General features: G+C 38.1%; 1 protein-coding gene across 15 annotated transcripts in view; it reads left to right on the forward strand.

The window, feature by feature from the left end:
• tead1b (TEA domain family member 1b) overlaps positions 1-18,375 on the forward strand; it is a 56,783-nt gene that overhangs the window by 25,076 nt on the left and 13,332 nt on the right. For 5 of the 15 annotated variants that reach the window (XM_042397505.1, XM_042397660.1, XM_042397819.1 and 2 more), the window contains 2 exons: positions 13,438-13,502; positions 15,523-15,738. In XM_042397505.1, coding sequence (XP_042253439.1) covers positions 13,438-13,502; positions 15,523-15,738 — 281 coding nt within the window. The remainder of the gene's footprint in view (positions 1-13,437; positions 13,503-15,522; positions 15,739-18,375) is intronic. The other 10 variants (XM_042398061.1, XM_042398212.1, XM_042398526.1 and 7 more) reach the window with 4 other exon arrangements.

Raw genomic sequence — 18,375 nt, forward strand, 5'->3', positions numbered from 1 at the left:
TTTGTATTTTGGGTATTCTGTATTCATGATTATCAAATGAACAAAACTTGAAAAGCATGATTATCTGAAAGGGTTGAAATGGCATCCTTTTACACTTTGAAATGCACCGAATCAAATTTTCTTTTTTTGGCTCACACCACTGAACTCTTTCACAATCAAATGGTGTACTGTATCACCTTAAAATGTAGCCAAATCAAATGTATTGCATGTTTTTGATTTTATTTCAATTGTTATAGAAATTAAGTCCTAGTAGATGTCTGATTTTTACACATTTACAGAAGTACTATGGAAAGAACCCAGACCAAATGATCAGTCTGAGTCTGTAATTGTGATTTTCTGACTGTCTGAGTGGAAGTGTTTGTACTGAACGGTTGGATAGCAGGCCTCGGCTCTCTGCCTGCCTGCCTGAATCAGGAGTACATGGGGTGTGTCCCAGCTCTGAGGTCTGTGTGAGGCCCTCTGAGCCAGGCTTCTGGTTTCAGGTTGCATGTTCCCAATTGGCTGCTTTTGTTTGACTAAAACACAGTGAGACACTGGGCTTCTTAAAGATGCAGTGTCACTTTCATGCTCTCTTCAAGAAATCATCTGTTTCATGCTGATTACATCATATTCCATTGATGAAACTCTTTTATTCTGATGAGATCATCTCACACTGATGGGACCATTTTGTGTAATCAACATATGAATGGAATCTGAATGCCAGTGTTATTCTCTCATCCAGAGCACAGGGACTACACTCTAGTGCGAACAGAGACTGTCATCTCTTTCTTTGCTGTTTGTGGAATAGAGAAAGGTCTCTTGACACTGAACAGCATCCCTGGAAACAAAGGAACTGTAGCCACAGTCGTAAAATGATCATACTCAATGCTGTGTTATGGTCTGACCCTTATTTCCTATATGACCAATCCTATTTCATTGTAATATATAATAACATTAAGTGCTTGTTTATTATGTCGTGACTAGCAGGGGTGTTTCCACTGTTGAGAGGCATTAACTGTTTGGGACCTCTCCTCTCTTTAAAGTTGGACTCGGTTACAACTTTCAGACAGCTTGTGCTCATGATTACAAAAGAACGTGAGACATGCAGCCCATCATGACCACAAAGTTTGACTTTTCATTTATAGATATTGGTCACAGCCAACATGTCTTCCTTTGTGCTCAGATGCTGAATTGATCCCAAGAGATTGAAAATATTGATTTGACTCAGTTCCTTACTTTGTTGTGGAAAAGGGGGAGGGTAGGGGGGGGGGGACAGTGCACCTTCCTGACTGTTAGCGCCATGTTCACACATTGGACTTGCCACACAGCCAGTTCCTCGGGAGACCCATAATTACAGCCGTCCTTTCAGATTAGTCCAGCAGCCTGTCCAACTGTGGCTTCACTCCCTGGTCATTTATTTCATCCCTTTCCCTCTCCTGAGAGGCACACCTCAACACAATGACCAGGCCATCCCCTACAATAATGTATGTGATGATAAACACAGTGGCTCCTAATTGATAGAGTGATTCAGACAAGGGCTGGCTGTGCAAATTGGTCCCCTGTGAGTATATTGCACAGAGTTGGGACTAGCAGGTTTCAGCTCTGGCCTCGTTTGCGAGGCGCAGAGCGGGGAGAGAGGAAATAGAATGGGCTGGACCTGCTGGGTGATAAAGAGGCTGTCTTTGCCTGCTCAGCCCCGTCTGAAAACAGGCACAGTTCAGCAGAGGTTGGCTGCTGTAATCCTCTCAGTGTCTCCAGGAAGGCTCAGGTTAGTGACCTGCTGCTTTGTGATGTCTTGTAAGATTTTGAGACAACACCTCACCTTTAATCCCCCACTGTTCAACTAACACATTAGCTCAACCGCTCCTGACCCAGCCCCTGCAATAAAGCCTTTTATCCAGCTCAATAAGGTCATTTGAAGTTAAGTATTGATTTCTTTTGGTGTCCAGAGAAAAAATGGATTTTTAAAGAGCTGTTAATTACAGTTGCACACAGCATTATAAAGAGAACTTAATTTTGCCACGGCTGGATTTTTAAACCCTCAGTGAAATTCACAATTGTCAATTACCTTAAAGCAGAGCTTCATTCAAGTGAGGCAGCATACTAACTCTGCGGCTCACAGTGCAACAACAGGACTTGGTGAATAAACTTGCAGTTATTACAGCTGATCAGATTGGTGCTAGTTCTGTAGCTCTGTAAGCTAACACAATGGAAAAAAGCTCCCTGCTCACCAGAAAGCTGTACTGCTTTGTTAACCAGTAATGCACTATGAGATAGGACTGGATGAAAATGTTATCACGATATGTTTTTTATATTGATCAGTGTCATTCATTATCACAATATATATTTAATAATAATGATAATATTGCACATATCTATTATCAGAAAGAATAGATGACAAACTTTCAACAGAACCAATATGGCTTTACGTTAAACACTGAAGAAGTAACATAAAATGATAAATATATAAACAACTGGTATGAGTCCCATCACATCAAATGCCTTGTTTCAAACATCTCAAATAGTTTAAAAGGTAGTATACTGAACATTGATTGTGAATTCTTTGAATGTTGCACATTCTTGGCAATTTTACAAGTGTTTCTTGCAAGAAAGACTGATCTGTCAACTGTCTCAGGCTTGTGTTTTTTTTTCATAATAGATTGGAAAAAAAAAAAAAATTGGGGCATTATTAATGTAAGTAGCTAACCTCATGAGGTAAACCGGGGTACAGTCCTGCCTTCAGAAAAGTCTGTCGAGGTAAATTTTGCATAGGTTGTCCGTTGTTGGTGCGAGCTAGCAGATTAGCATGCTAGCCACAGGCTTGTTGGCCTGGCATTGTCACTCACCCTCCCCCACATCCTCAGCCATGCCAGTGTTTGGTTAGGAACTTGCCGGCCTCCTGAACAAATGATAGTCTCCTCCTACCGCTGTCTTTGGTCATAATGAACAGTCTGGCTGGTTAGTGCAGAGCGGGTTTTAAACTAAGATTCTAGAGGTCCATCATTACCTCTTTGGTACAATTTCTTTGTCTTTGGCGAGTTTCCTCGCACTCGGTTTCGCTCCCATAGTCACTCATTTTTGTCTTAGTAGACTGTTTGACACTGACAATGACGACACTGTTCGTCATTCTGAGTTGTTGTGAATAGGAGGGGCCAGAAACATATGTCAACCAAATGCATTCATGTAGTGTTTTTGTTGGTAGAGGAAAACGGATTCAAAATTAATGTATTGAAAATAGATCCCATGAATTTATCATTATCGTGTAAGATGTTATTGTGAAAATTCTCGATCGTTTTATCACACAGCCCTACTATGAGACGAAAAAGCAGTGGCCTTCTGTGCAAATAAAAGCACATATGAGAATAAAACCTCTGTGTGGTGCTGTCATGGTCTAAAAAAGGCAAGTTGAAAACTTCCTCCTTTTTATCAAATGTACAAAATATATTCTCATGAAACAGAACACCCACCTAGTATCTTGTCTCTGAAATTCCCCGGCTTTGAAAGTAATAAACTACTCTTAATTGTATGCTTTTGTTTATGCTTTTCTTGTCTAAATGAGGACTGAATAGAGTTGTTTCCTGTGGATATGGGAAGGAACACCCATGTACATTTGAGGCCAGAAATGAAAGAGCCAATGAGAATTTTATGAGACATTAAAGAGACTGCTCTGTGTTAATTACACTGAAAAGATTACCATAATAATCACCTTCCAACAAATTAAAAATGTGTGACGTTCTAACAAGTTAACAGCCAAAATACATTAAAAGTATATCACACACATACTACAACAACAAAAAGTTATATTCATGTGTACATCCTGGTTATTATATTTACAAAACTAGGGACTGATACATAAATGCAGAGCCAGTTTAATGAGAAGATAAATGGGCTTGAACTTTTCCGTTTTAGCAAGCAGGCTGTGCGCGTGTGTGTGTGCGTGTTTGTGTGTACGAGTAGGAGGAGGGATTACTATTGTGTTCCAGAGAATAGCTTTGGTGTTTGTGATCATTGTGGCGTCACGCATGCGATGTCTGGCCTTGAAGTCTTTCTTATAGAGCCATGCTTCTAATGCGAGAGGCTAACAATATGGGAAGTTAAAGCACTTGTGAGAGGCAGCTGGTGGGTTGGAGTCAGATGTTATATCAGCAGACTTTATCCTCTGACTACCACAAGAGATCTCACTGCTGAGTAACTCTGACCTGTATTATTATTATCGAATGGAGAAAAAAAGACTTCTAAATGCTGGTGCTACACCTTCCTCGGGAAACACCTGCAGGGTCTGGCCAGCTGCAGACCTTTTTATATTTAGCTTGCATAACTGACACATTGTGTTCTTACCACAGCGGTTGTGGATGATTTATTCCTGTGATTTTATTCATCACACAGGAACCTAGTTGTCAGCATAGTCTTTGGCCTTTCTCAGCCTGGGCTAACATAATGCTGAACTGATATCATGGCGTTTTCCCTCCAAAAAGGGCACTGTCAATTTTCTTTTAAGCCACAAGTCATAGGTTTTCCTCCACTTGGCAAGCAGTGGTTTCCCATTGATACTGCAAGTAAAAGGCTTCCTGCCCCTGCCTGCTATTCCCAAAACCTGGGACGAATGCCTTCATATTGTTGGTTTAGTCCATTGTGATGCTAATGTCTGCCTGGGACCCTTGAGTCATCTATCACGGATGACAGGAAAGCTGGGGCCATTGTGTTGGCTCACTGCACACACAAACACACACACACACACACACACACGCAAACACACACAAACACACACAAACACATACTGGGCAGACTGGTGTACATAACTTTAAATTGGAAGAAACCAAATAAACAATTTTAATGATTATATATATATAATATATATTGTTATTCATATATGGCAACTATTTTGATAATTGATTTTTTAAAAGAAAAAAATCTTTCTTTCTAGCTTCTGAAATGTGATTATTTTCTGGTTTCTTTAGTCTTCTATAATAATAAAGTCTGTGTACTATTGGTCAGGATAAAACAAGACATTTTAGGTTGCATCTTGGCCTTGGGGAAACACATGACAATATTTTTCACCATTTTTCTCACTTTTTTGTGATAAGCGCCATGTAAAGAATGGAGAATTGAACAAAAGTTAGTAATAGATCTGTCCTTACTGGCCCGGCTGTGTGCTCTCTGTGCTGTGAGGCTGCTGTCTCGGGCCCTGCAGAGAGAGAGCGAGCAGAGTGGTAGAAGCCACACACTTGCAGGCAATCTGCCGGCTGATTCTCAGCCAGGCCCTGCGCTGTCTCATGGCAGAGTGCTGGGCCAGATGTGACTGTGGTTGTGCCTGCATTAGAAAAAAAAGTGCTGTTACAGGAAATGGATGCTTTTAAAAGGAGGACAAGAAAAAAACTGGAGCAGAGCAGTAAAGTATTCTTGCCGCTCAAAGGACATAACCAAGACAGTTAAAATGTTTAATATGTCATTACTTAAATTAGCCTCTGTTTTTATGTTACACAGGTGCACACAGGCTTTGATACTGAATTCAGAGACAAGCCTTTGTATTTGCATGCCAGTGGAGATCCAACACTGCTTTACTCATCTGCTTTACTCTCTCACTTTATCTGTACAGGTTTCAAGCAAATTTAATCATATGAAGGAAGAACAAGCCATGAAAAATTAATTTGCGGTATGGATTTGTCTGATAATCCTTTTCTTCTATATTGATTTAAAAAAAAAATTATTTAAATGCACAAATGAAATAGTTGGACCATCACAGGTCTTTCTGCTATGGATTAAAATAAAATCTGGATGTTTTAGCTTAACCTTCAGTGTATCTGATCGTGATAATGTTAATGATTACTATAGCAGTCCTTTAGCACATTTAAAATGAGTAAGAATCAAAAGATGTTTTGAAAATTGCTTTTAGATTAAATTGTAATACAACGTTAAAATAATCCATCAAACCCTACAAATATACTTTGTATTTCTGTACATCTTATTGTCTGGTGGTGTAGTTTCACACCATATGACTTTAAAATATTTCCAGTGCAGCTACAATAGAGTTTGATAACACCATAGTTCCCAGCTATCTATATCATCAGCTGTAAAGGTCAGGTTTTTGTGTCAGTCCCTTAGAATTGAAGAGCAAAGACTTCTATCTGCACTCACCATTTTAAACTGATGTTCAATGGTCATACAAGCTGTAATTCATTGTAAAATAGTCAGGATAAAACAGCCTTAATAGAGCAGAATTCAGTGTCAGCCCAGAATATGTCATGTTCAGGGCAAACATCATCACTTTTCTTCTTTTGGAAATTCTTACTCTCTTGTACATTTTTGTGCCACTGCGAGGCTCAACATCAACAGGATGATGGAAGGAACTAATTAAAAAAAAAAAAAAAAAGTAACAGATGCCCTATCTTGGCTCCAAGAGCTCTTATAGTTGAACTGACAAATGCTTGAACACAGTTATTCCAGAATTTGAGGGTGTAAATGTATTTTACAAATAACTACACTGAAGCATACCTTTATCAGAGGAGAAGATAATATGCTGTCTTTTTCCCTACTGGTTTTAGCTCAAGGTGGTAGTGAAGAAGAAAAGAAGTCAAGGATGGACCTCACTTTTTTTCTGTTTTGGGTGGCTGTGTTCATTGAGGACCAACTCCATAAATGTCAAAGTTTGTTATCATTGGCAGCTCAGATATCCTTGGATTTTGCCAGATTTTTGAGTGTTTCATTGTGAAGTATAATTGACATAACACACAGTCAAAGTGTAGAAAGCAAGTGGCAACTACTACAGCTTGAGGCTGAAGTAACTGCAGAAGTACCTTAAAGTGGAATGCCACTGACAGCCGCTAGATGTTGGCTCCAATTGACTCCCATTCAAAAAGTGTCAACTTCTCTGTAGAAATACTAAGTAAATAATTTTTTTCAATGTGTCGTTATGGTCTCAATTGCTAAACTCCTGCCCTCTAATAAATGTGCTGTCAGTCATTTTGGAAATTATTGCTTCATTAATAAGATTTGAAGACTTATAGTAGCTTTGATGTCTGTGGGTGTTGATTGACAGCTGTGATTGACAGTTCGCTCACCTGCTGCTCTCCCCGGCTCCGGACTCACACTATTTGGACTATTGTTGCAATATTGATTATGGTACCTGCCCTGTCAGCACAATTTAGCTAAAGCAAGCAATTTAAAGACATCACCTTGGGATTTGGAAACTTGTGATGCGCATTTTTCACTATTTCCTGACATTTTATAGAGAAAATAATAAATTGATTAATCAGGAAAATAATCGGCAGCTTAATTGAGAATGTAAATAAATAGTTGCCCTCTTGCAAATGAATATTTAAATATTCACTTTGTTAGTTGGAGGGTGGATCAGGGTGCAGGTTGGAAGATGAGGTGTGGCTGTGGGTGGCAGAATAGAAAGGGCAAGAAGACAGCAGCGGTACAAAAAGTATATCTGAAGACACATTTTCAATCAAGTCACTGCTTCATGTGTTATGTAGAGTTTAGTTCATAAAATTAATTTAGACACCACTGGTCTTATGGTGGGTTATGGGAAGTTATTTCTGGGTGTGGAATCTCTGAGGTTGGTCCACAGCGGACTGTGACAATACACTCCATTGTTATTCACAACAGAGGGAGCCTGTCACAGGTTCCTTGGAGGAAGGATGCTGAGGGCCAAATTGGATTTCTGACTGAATGAGGAATCAGCTACTTGGGGACGGTCTAGGGAAAGTTGAGCCACCATCTCTTTGTGGGGCTGCTGCTGGAGTGCCATTCATATGTCCCAGATCCTCCAGAGTCATTGAGGTTCAGAGGAGAGTTCACTCTGGCCAGATGGAGGGCTCCTCTAGCTGCTGAACAGCACAAATCTGCTCGGCGGTCACACAATAAATATTTAATCCTTTTCGTGCTGCTTTGAGTGACAAGAACACCCCATAAAGAGTTAATTTTCTCACCCCACTCCAGGCTGTGCTGCAACTGCAGGACTTTACTCAACCCCTGGGAACTGACTGTTGTAGCAGCATAGATCTTTCAAAACTAATATAAGAAAACATTTTAAATACAGAAAGTAGAAAAAGCCATCAAGGCAAAAAGCAGACAGTACTGACTTAAAGTTAACTCCAAAATTCTTGTAAACCCCATTAAAATCATATCAATGACACACTGCATTTCAGCTGTATTTCATATGTATTCATGGTTGGACAGATTAGTCCTGAAAGTATCATTTTTAAACCAATATATAAAGTGTAAAATATATTAACGTAGTCATTCAATATGTCAGTTTTAGTCAAAGTTATGTTGATGAAATATACAGACAATTTATCTAGTTTTAGTCTATGAAAATGTTACACAATTTAATACAATTTTATTAATGTTTTAGTTGACTCACTGTAAAAGCCCATCTTTCACATTATGAATCAAAGAATATGACATTAAATAAATATGATCTCTTGTGGTGTTAAGCTGTCAAAACACATTAAGTTATGTATCTTTTAAATTCATTTGAGATGGATGGAAATCTCCCACCTTTTCTCATTTACAGAATCCTCAGAATGACTTGAGTGACTGATTCCCTTATTGGTCTCATGTTAGAAACAACTGAGATACTGAAATCACCCAAAAGCAGTATTTTTAACTTGTAAGTGCACTGCTTTGTTAATATTACTGTTATGCCAGTTTTCACTGTATTCTTTGATACACGCATGTATTTATTGCTTTGATTTAGAGACACTTAAAAGGTCTGTAACTTAAGCTGTAGATATATTTCGGTCAAATGTCAGAGGCTAATATCGTGGTGGAGTCATGCACTATAAGATGACACAAGACTACTTTTTGTATCGCATTAGTGTGCAATCCCTCTTTACCCAGCTCAGGATGCACTGATGGTTTTTATGGCTCCACTTGACTGCAGGTTCAGGAATCTTTCTGGGATAATACTCCGAATTCACTGAAATCGCCTGCTAATGATCAGCCAACAAACATACTGTGAGATGTGAAATTAATTTTGAACGTCAGTAATGTTGAGTCCTGCTAGAGTGGATTTATTGACAGCATCTTCATGAACTATTTACAGCTGCTGTATGTGCTACAGGTTCTGTAAAATGGGGATTTGATAAAATGCAGAAAAAGTGCACAAGCTTTCTTAAATACACATGCACATGAACTCGCAGTAAATGGAATAAACACAAGAGAATTTAATCCACACAAATATGTCAGAATCTGAAATGTACTGGCATCGTACTGCTTCAAACCAAATGATAAATGTCAAACTTGTGAGAGTAAAATTGTTAAAATGATCTTTGATCTTTTTTTCTGCAAACTGTCTGAGAAGTTTTAAATCTGATTGAAATCTTAAACACTAACTCAAATTGTAACTTAAAACGTTAGCTCATCTACAGCAGTGTGGCCGCGGGTCCTCAAAGAGTCTTAAAATGTCTTAAATTCACATTCACTAATAAAATGCCTTAAAAAGTATTAAATAGTTTTAAATTCTGTTTTGAAGGTATTCAACATTTACTTATTGAATGCTGTAAACATGTTCTAAAATTCACTCCAGTCAGAGCTGCACTGTACATTTAATCTTTGGCGAAATCAACAAGAATTGAATTCGAATGCCTCTTTTATCCTGTTAAAGTCTTTGGTTTTTGTTATTCGTGTTTGCAAACTTTGTCTGTCTTGATGGTATGGAGGAGCTAGCTGGTTGGCTAACCTGCAAACACAGTTTCTGTGGGTTTACTTTCTACATAATTTTAACCTTTTCTCCAGTGCTTCTGTTTAGCTGTTAATCTCCAGTATTTCAGAGCAAGTCTCATTCATGTCTACCCATCAACTTGAACCGGTAATTTGCATCACGCAGTCCCTCGCACATTCTCTATTCAGAATATAAATACGAGGAACGATATTGACTAAGTAATGTGTAGGAAACATTGCCGGGTAAATATTTGTCCAACTCCACCAATATTTGGGCAAAAGGCGAGCTGAAAAAAGTGGAGCAATCATCAGTCCAATCTACATGAGGAAGTTGACTAGATTCATTTGACAACAGACTGTCTGTAGGCTAAATGAGACAGGATGGCATTATCTATTTGTTTAAAAGCTATGTATAATATAAAACAGAGAACCACTATAATAATACAGGGGTCTAAATGACTTTCAGCATAGAAATTGGCATTCTACCTTGATATAGCCTCATTTCAGACTCTGGCTGTAAGACAACTGTAGTGATTAATATCATCAAGAAAAAATATATATATATATTTTTGCAATAATAAAACATGTTTGGACAAATGTTCTTTAACTCAACCATTATTGTCATTTTGCCTTACTTATAATTTTGGCCTGACAATATAAGTATTTACTCAGAAGAGTTATGATGTTTATTTTTATTGCGAAATTGGCCTTTAATTAAACGATGGCATTAAAGAAAAAATAATAAAAAAAGCTCAACCTAGACAGGGCTACCTTTTTATTTGCTACTATGGGGGAAAAAATGTATATTATTTGTGGAATATATTACTGTATCAGTTTGTGGAACAATGTTAGACCTTATAGATTTCAGGTGGGAAAAGCAGAGTTATGTCTAAAGCAGTTTCAGTCCTGAATGTGGACAGTCATATTTTTTTCAGCAATTGTTTTGCTGTGCAAACACAGGCAAGAAGAAGAGAATGCAGGCTAGCCAGGACCCACTGAGCTTTTTTCCAGCCTGGTGAAAAGAATGAATTATTCAACAGTAAGCGAGCTTTCAGCTGGCCATTTGTGTGCTTTGATCTAGGAATCAGGAGTTTGCATGAGTGCCTGTATTGTCATGTTATGTTTCCACAGTGTGTGAATTATTGAAATCTTTACCCATCTGGTAAAGTTTACACTGCAGGCGCACTGGATAGGCAAACTGCGATTGTAAATCCCTAGATGATGTTTATTTGTCCAGGGAGCTCATGTGACCTGGTTCAGTCAGACTGGCCTCGCCTAAAGGTTCAGTGTGAAAAGAGCTTCAGGGTCAACCTTTAACAAGCTCAACGTCAAATCCCTTGTCTCCCCTCCCCCCTCAACAACAACAAACATGTAGGTGTGGCATGCAGCCAGGTGCTGCAGGTATCAAAGATCTCATGTTGTTTTCATGTGTATCTCAGTTACCAGGTGATTTTGTACATGTAACAAAAATAATGAAGCCTAATACAACGAACCTGCAATGAATCCTGTTTTTATTAAAGTTATAATGTTCAGTTATTGTTTAAACTGTTAATTCAACTGTATGGTCATTTGGAGGCTGTGTTCAGTAGTGCTGTTACACTGTGTTATGCTGAAAGGTGTTTCTAATATTTAGTCTACACTTACTAATATATGATTTATTTATGGATTACAAACACAAAACAACATTGAACATGTTAAAAGACAAAGAAACATAAAGAAACACAGACCTTCAACATAAAACTAAACAATAATAAAATCCTGAAATCCAAAAACACATCACCCAAATTTAAATAAGAAATACCAACGCCCACATCAGAATACCCAAGTACAAGGACAGTTTCATGGCCAAAGTAAAATATCATTGAAGATTTCATTAGAAATCTGTGACCCATAAGTCCTTTCATCATTTCATTTATAAGCCCCTTTCGTTTTTAACAACTAGCATCAGTGTAAAAATAAATAAAAAAATTAAAAGATATAAATTTATTGTGGGGCTGTTGAATTAGACTGCATTCTGTCTTTTAGCTTGGTGTACCTAATAAACGGGCAACTGAGTTTAAACTCAAGGAGCTTTGATGAAAGCTAAGATTTGCAATTTATTGGTAAAGAGCCTTTAGTATAAAATGCTAAATCAGACTGCTAAAAGCAAATTATAATAATTTTCTATTAAAATGAGCGTATTTTAATATGGATTCTTTTGTAAACTTAAACTTGCATCCAAAGACTGATAGCTTCAAAAAATGAAATAAGGAAACATGTAATCATGGTGGGTTTTGAGGTGGATTTAATTCAAGCTGCTTTACCAAGAGCAGCCATGTTTTTCATTTTGCATACAAGAGCATTGAAGCCACACAGGACGACACTTTCATGCTAGCTATCTTTCTATGTTTCCATCATGCAAACAACAAGCAGAAATCACACCATGTATTCTCTTATCTATCCAACGTGTTCTGCTCCTTTATTCCTCCGAGATTTACTCTTGTGCTCTATCACATTTTGTGATCTGTGATGTGTTGCCATTGATAAAAAAAAAATGCCTTTCCCTCTGATACCTAAGATACGGCTTATTAGCACATGTGTGGTACGTTGTGCTCCCATTGTGTCCTAATGAACATAAGACCTTTAATTGATAATGAAGTGAATGTAGAAAAATGCTTCATTGTGTTTGGGGTTTGGTGCATTTCATGGAGGAGTAGAGTAGATCCATAGCATTGGTTGGCTACAGCTGGACACATAATTAGAGTGCCTCCTTACCTATAATTTGTGTAATAGTTTTGGTTGGCGGCATGTTATTACCATATGAAAGGGCTAAGCAGGGGTCATGTGCATTGCTGCAGCAATTAGAGCAGAGCTGAGGGCAGAAGAATGTTTGGAGCCGTTGTTAATTAGAAATCTCTACAAAGCTATGCTTTAATTATAATTTAGTCAGAGCTGCACTGTTTTAAACCCAATATATTCAGTTGCCATTATTTTCTGTAATAGTATGAACAGCTAGGTCTGTTTCCTTTCAAAGCGTTGGGCTTTGAAGAGAATGAGATTGAATTAGATTAATTTGAAAGGCTGTGCTGCTGCGATTTTTTTTTCATGCTAATGTCATATGGTGTTTTCATAGAGAAACTGGATCTAGTTTGTTTTGGAGATGCACATATCTGGCGATTTGCATCCACTTGAAATTGCTTATAGAGTTTAAGCTTTACATTTTAGCTTTGTATGTGATTCACAACTACTGAGAAACGTAATTATCAATTGGGAATACATTGATAATACATTAATCAGGCAGCTCAAAATCTACATAATTCACTATTTAAATTCCCAAAGTTTAAAAGTGTCAGTTGACTAAAAATATCTAGCCTACATGAACCATGTAACAATATTTTTTTTAACAACACTTGACTTTTTTTTTCTAGAGGTTAACAACATAAATTAAATATTAATTGCGCCCATACAGCTTAAATTCAGTCAATCAATAACTATTAAAAGGTATAAAATTCTCTAATGCTCCCCGCCAAGGAATTCATTTGTGTTTGTGTGATTTGTGTTTCAATGTTAAAAAATCAAAACCATGAGCAACTATAGTCTACATATCACTGCACGACCATGGCTCAGTGTTCAGACCGGAGAATCATTTCCACATTTACACACACAGCTACAAACCTGATGCCATGATATGATTTTTATATTTTTTCTGATTTTATTCAGTTATTTTTTCCCCAATGACCCCCACTTTTATTGTATTTTTTTTCCTGTTTTAAAATAAACTAATTTATTTCCATTTTCGTCTTCCTGCAGGTCGAAATGAGCTGATTGCCAGATACATAAAGCTTCGGACCGGGAAAACGAGGACTCGGAAGCAGGTAAGACAAGAGAGGGAGCGTCTCCATTGCGCGAATGTCAGAGGGCTGCCAAATCTGAATGTGTGCAGACTGTTGCCTTTGTATGTGCAGGAGAGAAACAAAGCTAGACATAGAATAACACAATGCTAAGCTGTCGAGGGGACTTCTGAAGCTGACAAATCCCCCGTCACTGCTGTGTTGCATGAACAGATGTCCCTTGATTGACATTCTCAACATTGTCACTCTTAGTCTCACTTAAAAGCACACATAAGAGCTGTAGCTGGAGTCAGTTTGTAGAAGAAAAACTGTTTGTTGTTTGCCTTTACAATGCTTTGATATCCTCTTTTTAAAAAGCTTTTACATTATGACAACATTTTACTTAAAATGCAGCCTTTCTTTTTCCACAATAAGACAGTCGCATACAAAATATATATAAGCATTGTTGAGATATCCTTGAAAAAAAAGAGTAGCCACAGTGGCTGGAAGCAGTGCAAGTATTCCTCCTCATGACTAAATCATGGAGGTCATGCACTTGGCTGCAGTAGAAGCCTTTATTAATGGGAAGGTGGAAGCCTTAATAGATTGGTACCATCTCTGATCAAAGAGACAGCAGAGAGTTTTTACTCTAGTCAGTGTTGGAGAGTGCATCCTGTCTTCTGCAGCACACTCTTTGCACTGCACACACAACTCTTAACCACAGAGTTGAGCTCATATTTCTGAAACAAATTGATGAATTACTTACTCTGTGCTGTTACACCTGTAGATGCCCTGATTCATCCCTATAAATGTAATATACATTATATACAATTCAGGGCTTTTAAAATAAATCAAAGAATAGACTTTGATTCTTGTATTCAAATCACTTGATAACGAGCAGCTCTGATGGTGCTTTAGTAACAGTTTGAAGCCCACTGATTGTTCCTTTGAGCAGGAAATTCATTGTATGACCACTGACTTGAATGACAATGATAAACAAGCTGGTGTCTAAAGTGACATTCGATCACTACATGTGAATTGATCAGTCTGGACCAGAAAGGCTGTGTGGTTTCTCTCTCTGTGACTCTTCTCCTCAACACAGAATCAGAATGAGAAAAAGAGGAGAAGAGTGTCGTTTACTTGCAGCTATAGCAAGAAAGTCTATTTTTATTGTTGTGGTTACTTTAAAAATGCATGACATTTATGTAATTGCTGTGTTATTTATGTGAGGGCTGCCACTATTTTTGTCACTATCTGTTAATCTTAAGATTATTTTCTTGATTAATCAAATGATGTTTTTGTCTATTAAATGTTAGTAAATGCCTGAAAAATGCCTGTTGCAATTTCTCAGAGCCCAAGATGTCTTGTTTTATGTGACCAACTTTCCAAAACCCAAAGATATTCAGTTTATAGTGATTGAAAGCAGAGAAAATCAGAAAATCCTCACATTGAAGAGGCTGTTTGATTGAAAAATGACTGAAATTATTAGTCAGTTATCTACATAGGCTAATCAATTAAGAAACTAATCGTTTCAGCTTTATGGAAAGTGCTATCATGTTAAATCACTCAATCCCTGTTTGAACACTCACCTTGGGTGTGATTTCTGTTAATAGTGCCAGAGGAGAACGGAAATCCACCCTGCAGACCTGTCATCAGCACACATCACCTCTCTTTCAAACTGTTTTTTGCACTGCTGAATATTTCATGTGAGAATATTAAATAATTTTGAACTGTGTTAACATTGGAAGTAAACTTGGCCGATGAAATGCCTCGCCCAGCTCCCATAAGAATACTAGACCAGCCAATTGACATTCAGTACACAGCAGATCACATCTGTGTGCTCTTAATGTGTGCTAAAGGGGCCTGCATCCTCCTTAATCAGTTCACTTAAGTGACGACAACACACAGCATAACACTTTATTGGCTGTTGGCTTGGTGTGTGGTTTGGAGATGCCTCTGTTATGCACCTTACCTCGCTCAAGTGTTTTAAAACAAAGAAATGTGTAATCCACTTTTTTTTGTTTTTCTTGTTTTTTTTATTGTCCCTTTTCTCTTCTTAATGGAGGTGTCTAGTCACATACAGGTCTTAGCAAGAAAGAAAGTTCGAGAAATCCAAGCTGCCATTAAGGTACGTCTGGCTTTGCCCAGTTGCAGGGGGCTTTTCATTGCCATGGTTACAGGCTCTTCCTTTGTTTTCCTCCCCTCCCCTACCCCGCAGGTGTCTAGTCACATTCAGGTTCTTGCCAGAAGGAAATCTCGTGAGTTTCATTCCAAGCTAAAGGTATGCGCTTTTCTGCTTTTGGGCTTGTGGTTGCTGTGCGTCTTAACTTCCTGTTTCCCGTGGTGACAGAGTGAATGCCTGGTGCTCTGATTCCCCCCTAACCCAAATCTTCTGCTGACTGTAGTCTGTTTACATTTTCTAACCCCCTCCATCTTCTCAGTCCATCTCTCACCCATAATCAGACCTGCTGTCACTGTCCTCTTTATTTCATCTACATTTATTCATTTGTCATCATGTGCCTTTGCTTTGAGAACAGCTGTACATTATAAATATGATGTAGTGTAAAAAAAATAGTGAACACATTTAGTTTTTTATATCCATTACTAAAAAATAATAAAATGAGTTCATATCAAATGCTCCAAAGCAAAAGGTACTGGTAGCTTATACATTTGTTTTAATTGTACTGGAGCCTGACCAATACTGGATTTTTTGGGGCCGATACTGATATTGGTATAAGAGAGTAAAAAAATTTCAATTAACCATATAATGGCAGATACTCACTATTTTATTTAACACACAATGTACAAATAATGTTGGCAAGCATACCTTAAATTTGTTTATTTAAGAATTCTGACCAAGATACGAAGGTATGTACTGAGCGAGACTAAGAGTCTACAGCCATACTGGTGGCTCTGTTAGGTTGTAATTAGGCAGAGTCGTTCTTTTGGCTAAACGCTAACGTCAGTATGCTAATATGCTCACAGACAATGCTAACATGCTGATGTTTATCAGGTATAATGTTTTGCATGTTCACTGCCTTAGTTTAGTATGTTAGCTTGCTAATTAGCAAAGAACAATAAAGTAAAACAGACATTTTTGATGGCGCTAAATGTAAAGTCAGGAGGTCACCAAAGTATGGCAATCTATGCAAAAATTATTGAGATTCACTCAAAACCACAAATGTCAACCTCATGATGGTGCTAGAGAAAACATCAGGGGATGAACAAAGTCAGTAGGATTCATCCTCTGGGGACCACAAATGTCTGTACAAAATTTCATGGCAGTTCCTTGAATAGTTGAGATGTTTCAGTCTGGACCAAAGTGGTGAACTGACTGACCAATATTGCCATCCCAAGAGCAGTACAGCTAGTTTAAGTTGAAAAACTTATAAGAAATAAGGAGGATACTGTTTCTAAATACCCTCAAAAATAGTTTTCGCATTTCTCCTCTGCAATATTGTGATATCAGCTGACTTAAACACTGATACTGATAAGTAATTGTTATTGGCATACTGGCAAGAATAAGTTAACACCGGCCAATATATTGGCCCGTTTTATTCATCGGTCAGGCTCTAATTTGAATTTTATACACATTTAATAATATAGAAACCAAAATTGTGCAGATGTTGGAAGCATGCTGGCATTGGCTGTGGGCGAGTGGCTGAGAGCTGAAGCTCTGAGGAAATCAGTCTGCTTACATCTCTTATTAAGCAGACTTTATAAATAAAGGGGCATGGCAAAGGGGGTCTGTGTTTAAAAAATGAAGAGGAGATTACACCTCTTCATCCTTTGACAATGTAACCCAACTTTTCCCCGCTGTCAAAGGCTCAGTGGTGCACATTCAGAGCGGAGAATGGCCGTGAAGCTGGCTGTTTCTGAAATGCCCTTTCTGCTTTCTTATTCTCCCTTCAATCTGTTGATAACTCCGGGCTCTCACAATGCCGTGGCTATCAGTTGCTTTCCTTCCTTCCAGTTCAGATGTCGTCATTTCAGAGCGCTCTTGTCAGTTATTTCAGCAATAGTGAAATCTGTTAAAACCACTGAAGAAAGCTTTTCAGAATGGCAGATTAAAATGGGAGAGAAGCATTGTCAAAGAAGTAATCTTGAATAATACTAACCTGCAATTTAATGTATTTTATGAAGTAATGCTTGTATATCAAAGGACACTCCACCCATTTGCCATTTTCTTCTTTTCTTGGGGAGCAGACTATACATTTTGACTTTCACACTTTGCTCCACTCCCAGTATTCAACGAGAATTAATGACCCCTCATTAATCTGTGAGTGTGTGTGTGTGTGTGTGTGTGTGTGTGTGTGTGTGTGTGTGTGTGTGTGTGTGTGTGTGTGTGTGTGTGTGTGTGTGTGTGTCAGTGTGTCTGTGTTGAGAGAGACAGAAAGAGTCAGACAGGCCGCTGGCCACATGAATGCCTGGTCTTTCAGGGGCGCAGGCGGCTGTCTGAGGAAAAACAGACAGCTTTTGTATGAATCCCTGTCTTTTCTCATTTAAAGCAAATTAGAGTTCAGTGGCAAAGAAAAATACAAGTGTGCCCTTCATTTTAGGGGGCATCAATGAAAACCTGCTGTTTCTGGTCTTGTCTGTGGCATTTCAGTGAAATTACAATCATTACGTTACTGTTCTGTTGTTTTGTCTCGAGTGATGACTAGTGATCAGATTGTGAAAATTATAGAGAGCAAGACATTCGCCACAGAGACTCAGGATCATTTGTAAATACAAATTTCATAATCCTTTTGTTATTAAGTGTTCATTACACACATGTTTGCTGTAGTGTGTGAAGACAGCTGGACATTCTCAAATTCAACTAGAGGGTTTTTAAACTGATACTTGGAGCTGCAACACTTAGACTTTTTTATGCTTAGCACAGACTTTTACAGTTTAAAAATGTTGCACAATAAATCAA

This window comes from Thunnus maccoyii, chromosome 1 (assembly GCF_910596095.1).
Source record: "Thunnus maccoyii chromosome 1, fThuMac1.1, whole genome shotgun sequence".
Classification (NCBI taxonomy): Eukaryota; Metazoa; Chordata; class Actinopteri; order Scombriformes; family Scombridae; genus Thunnus; species Thunnus maccoyii.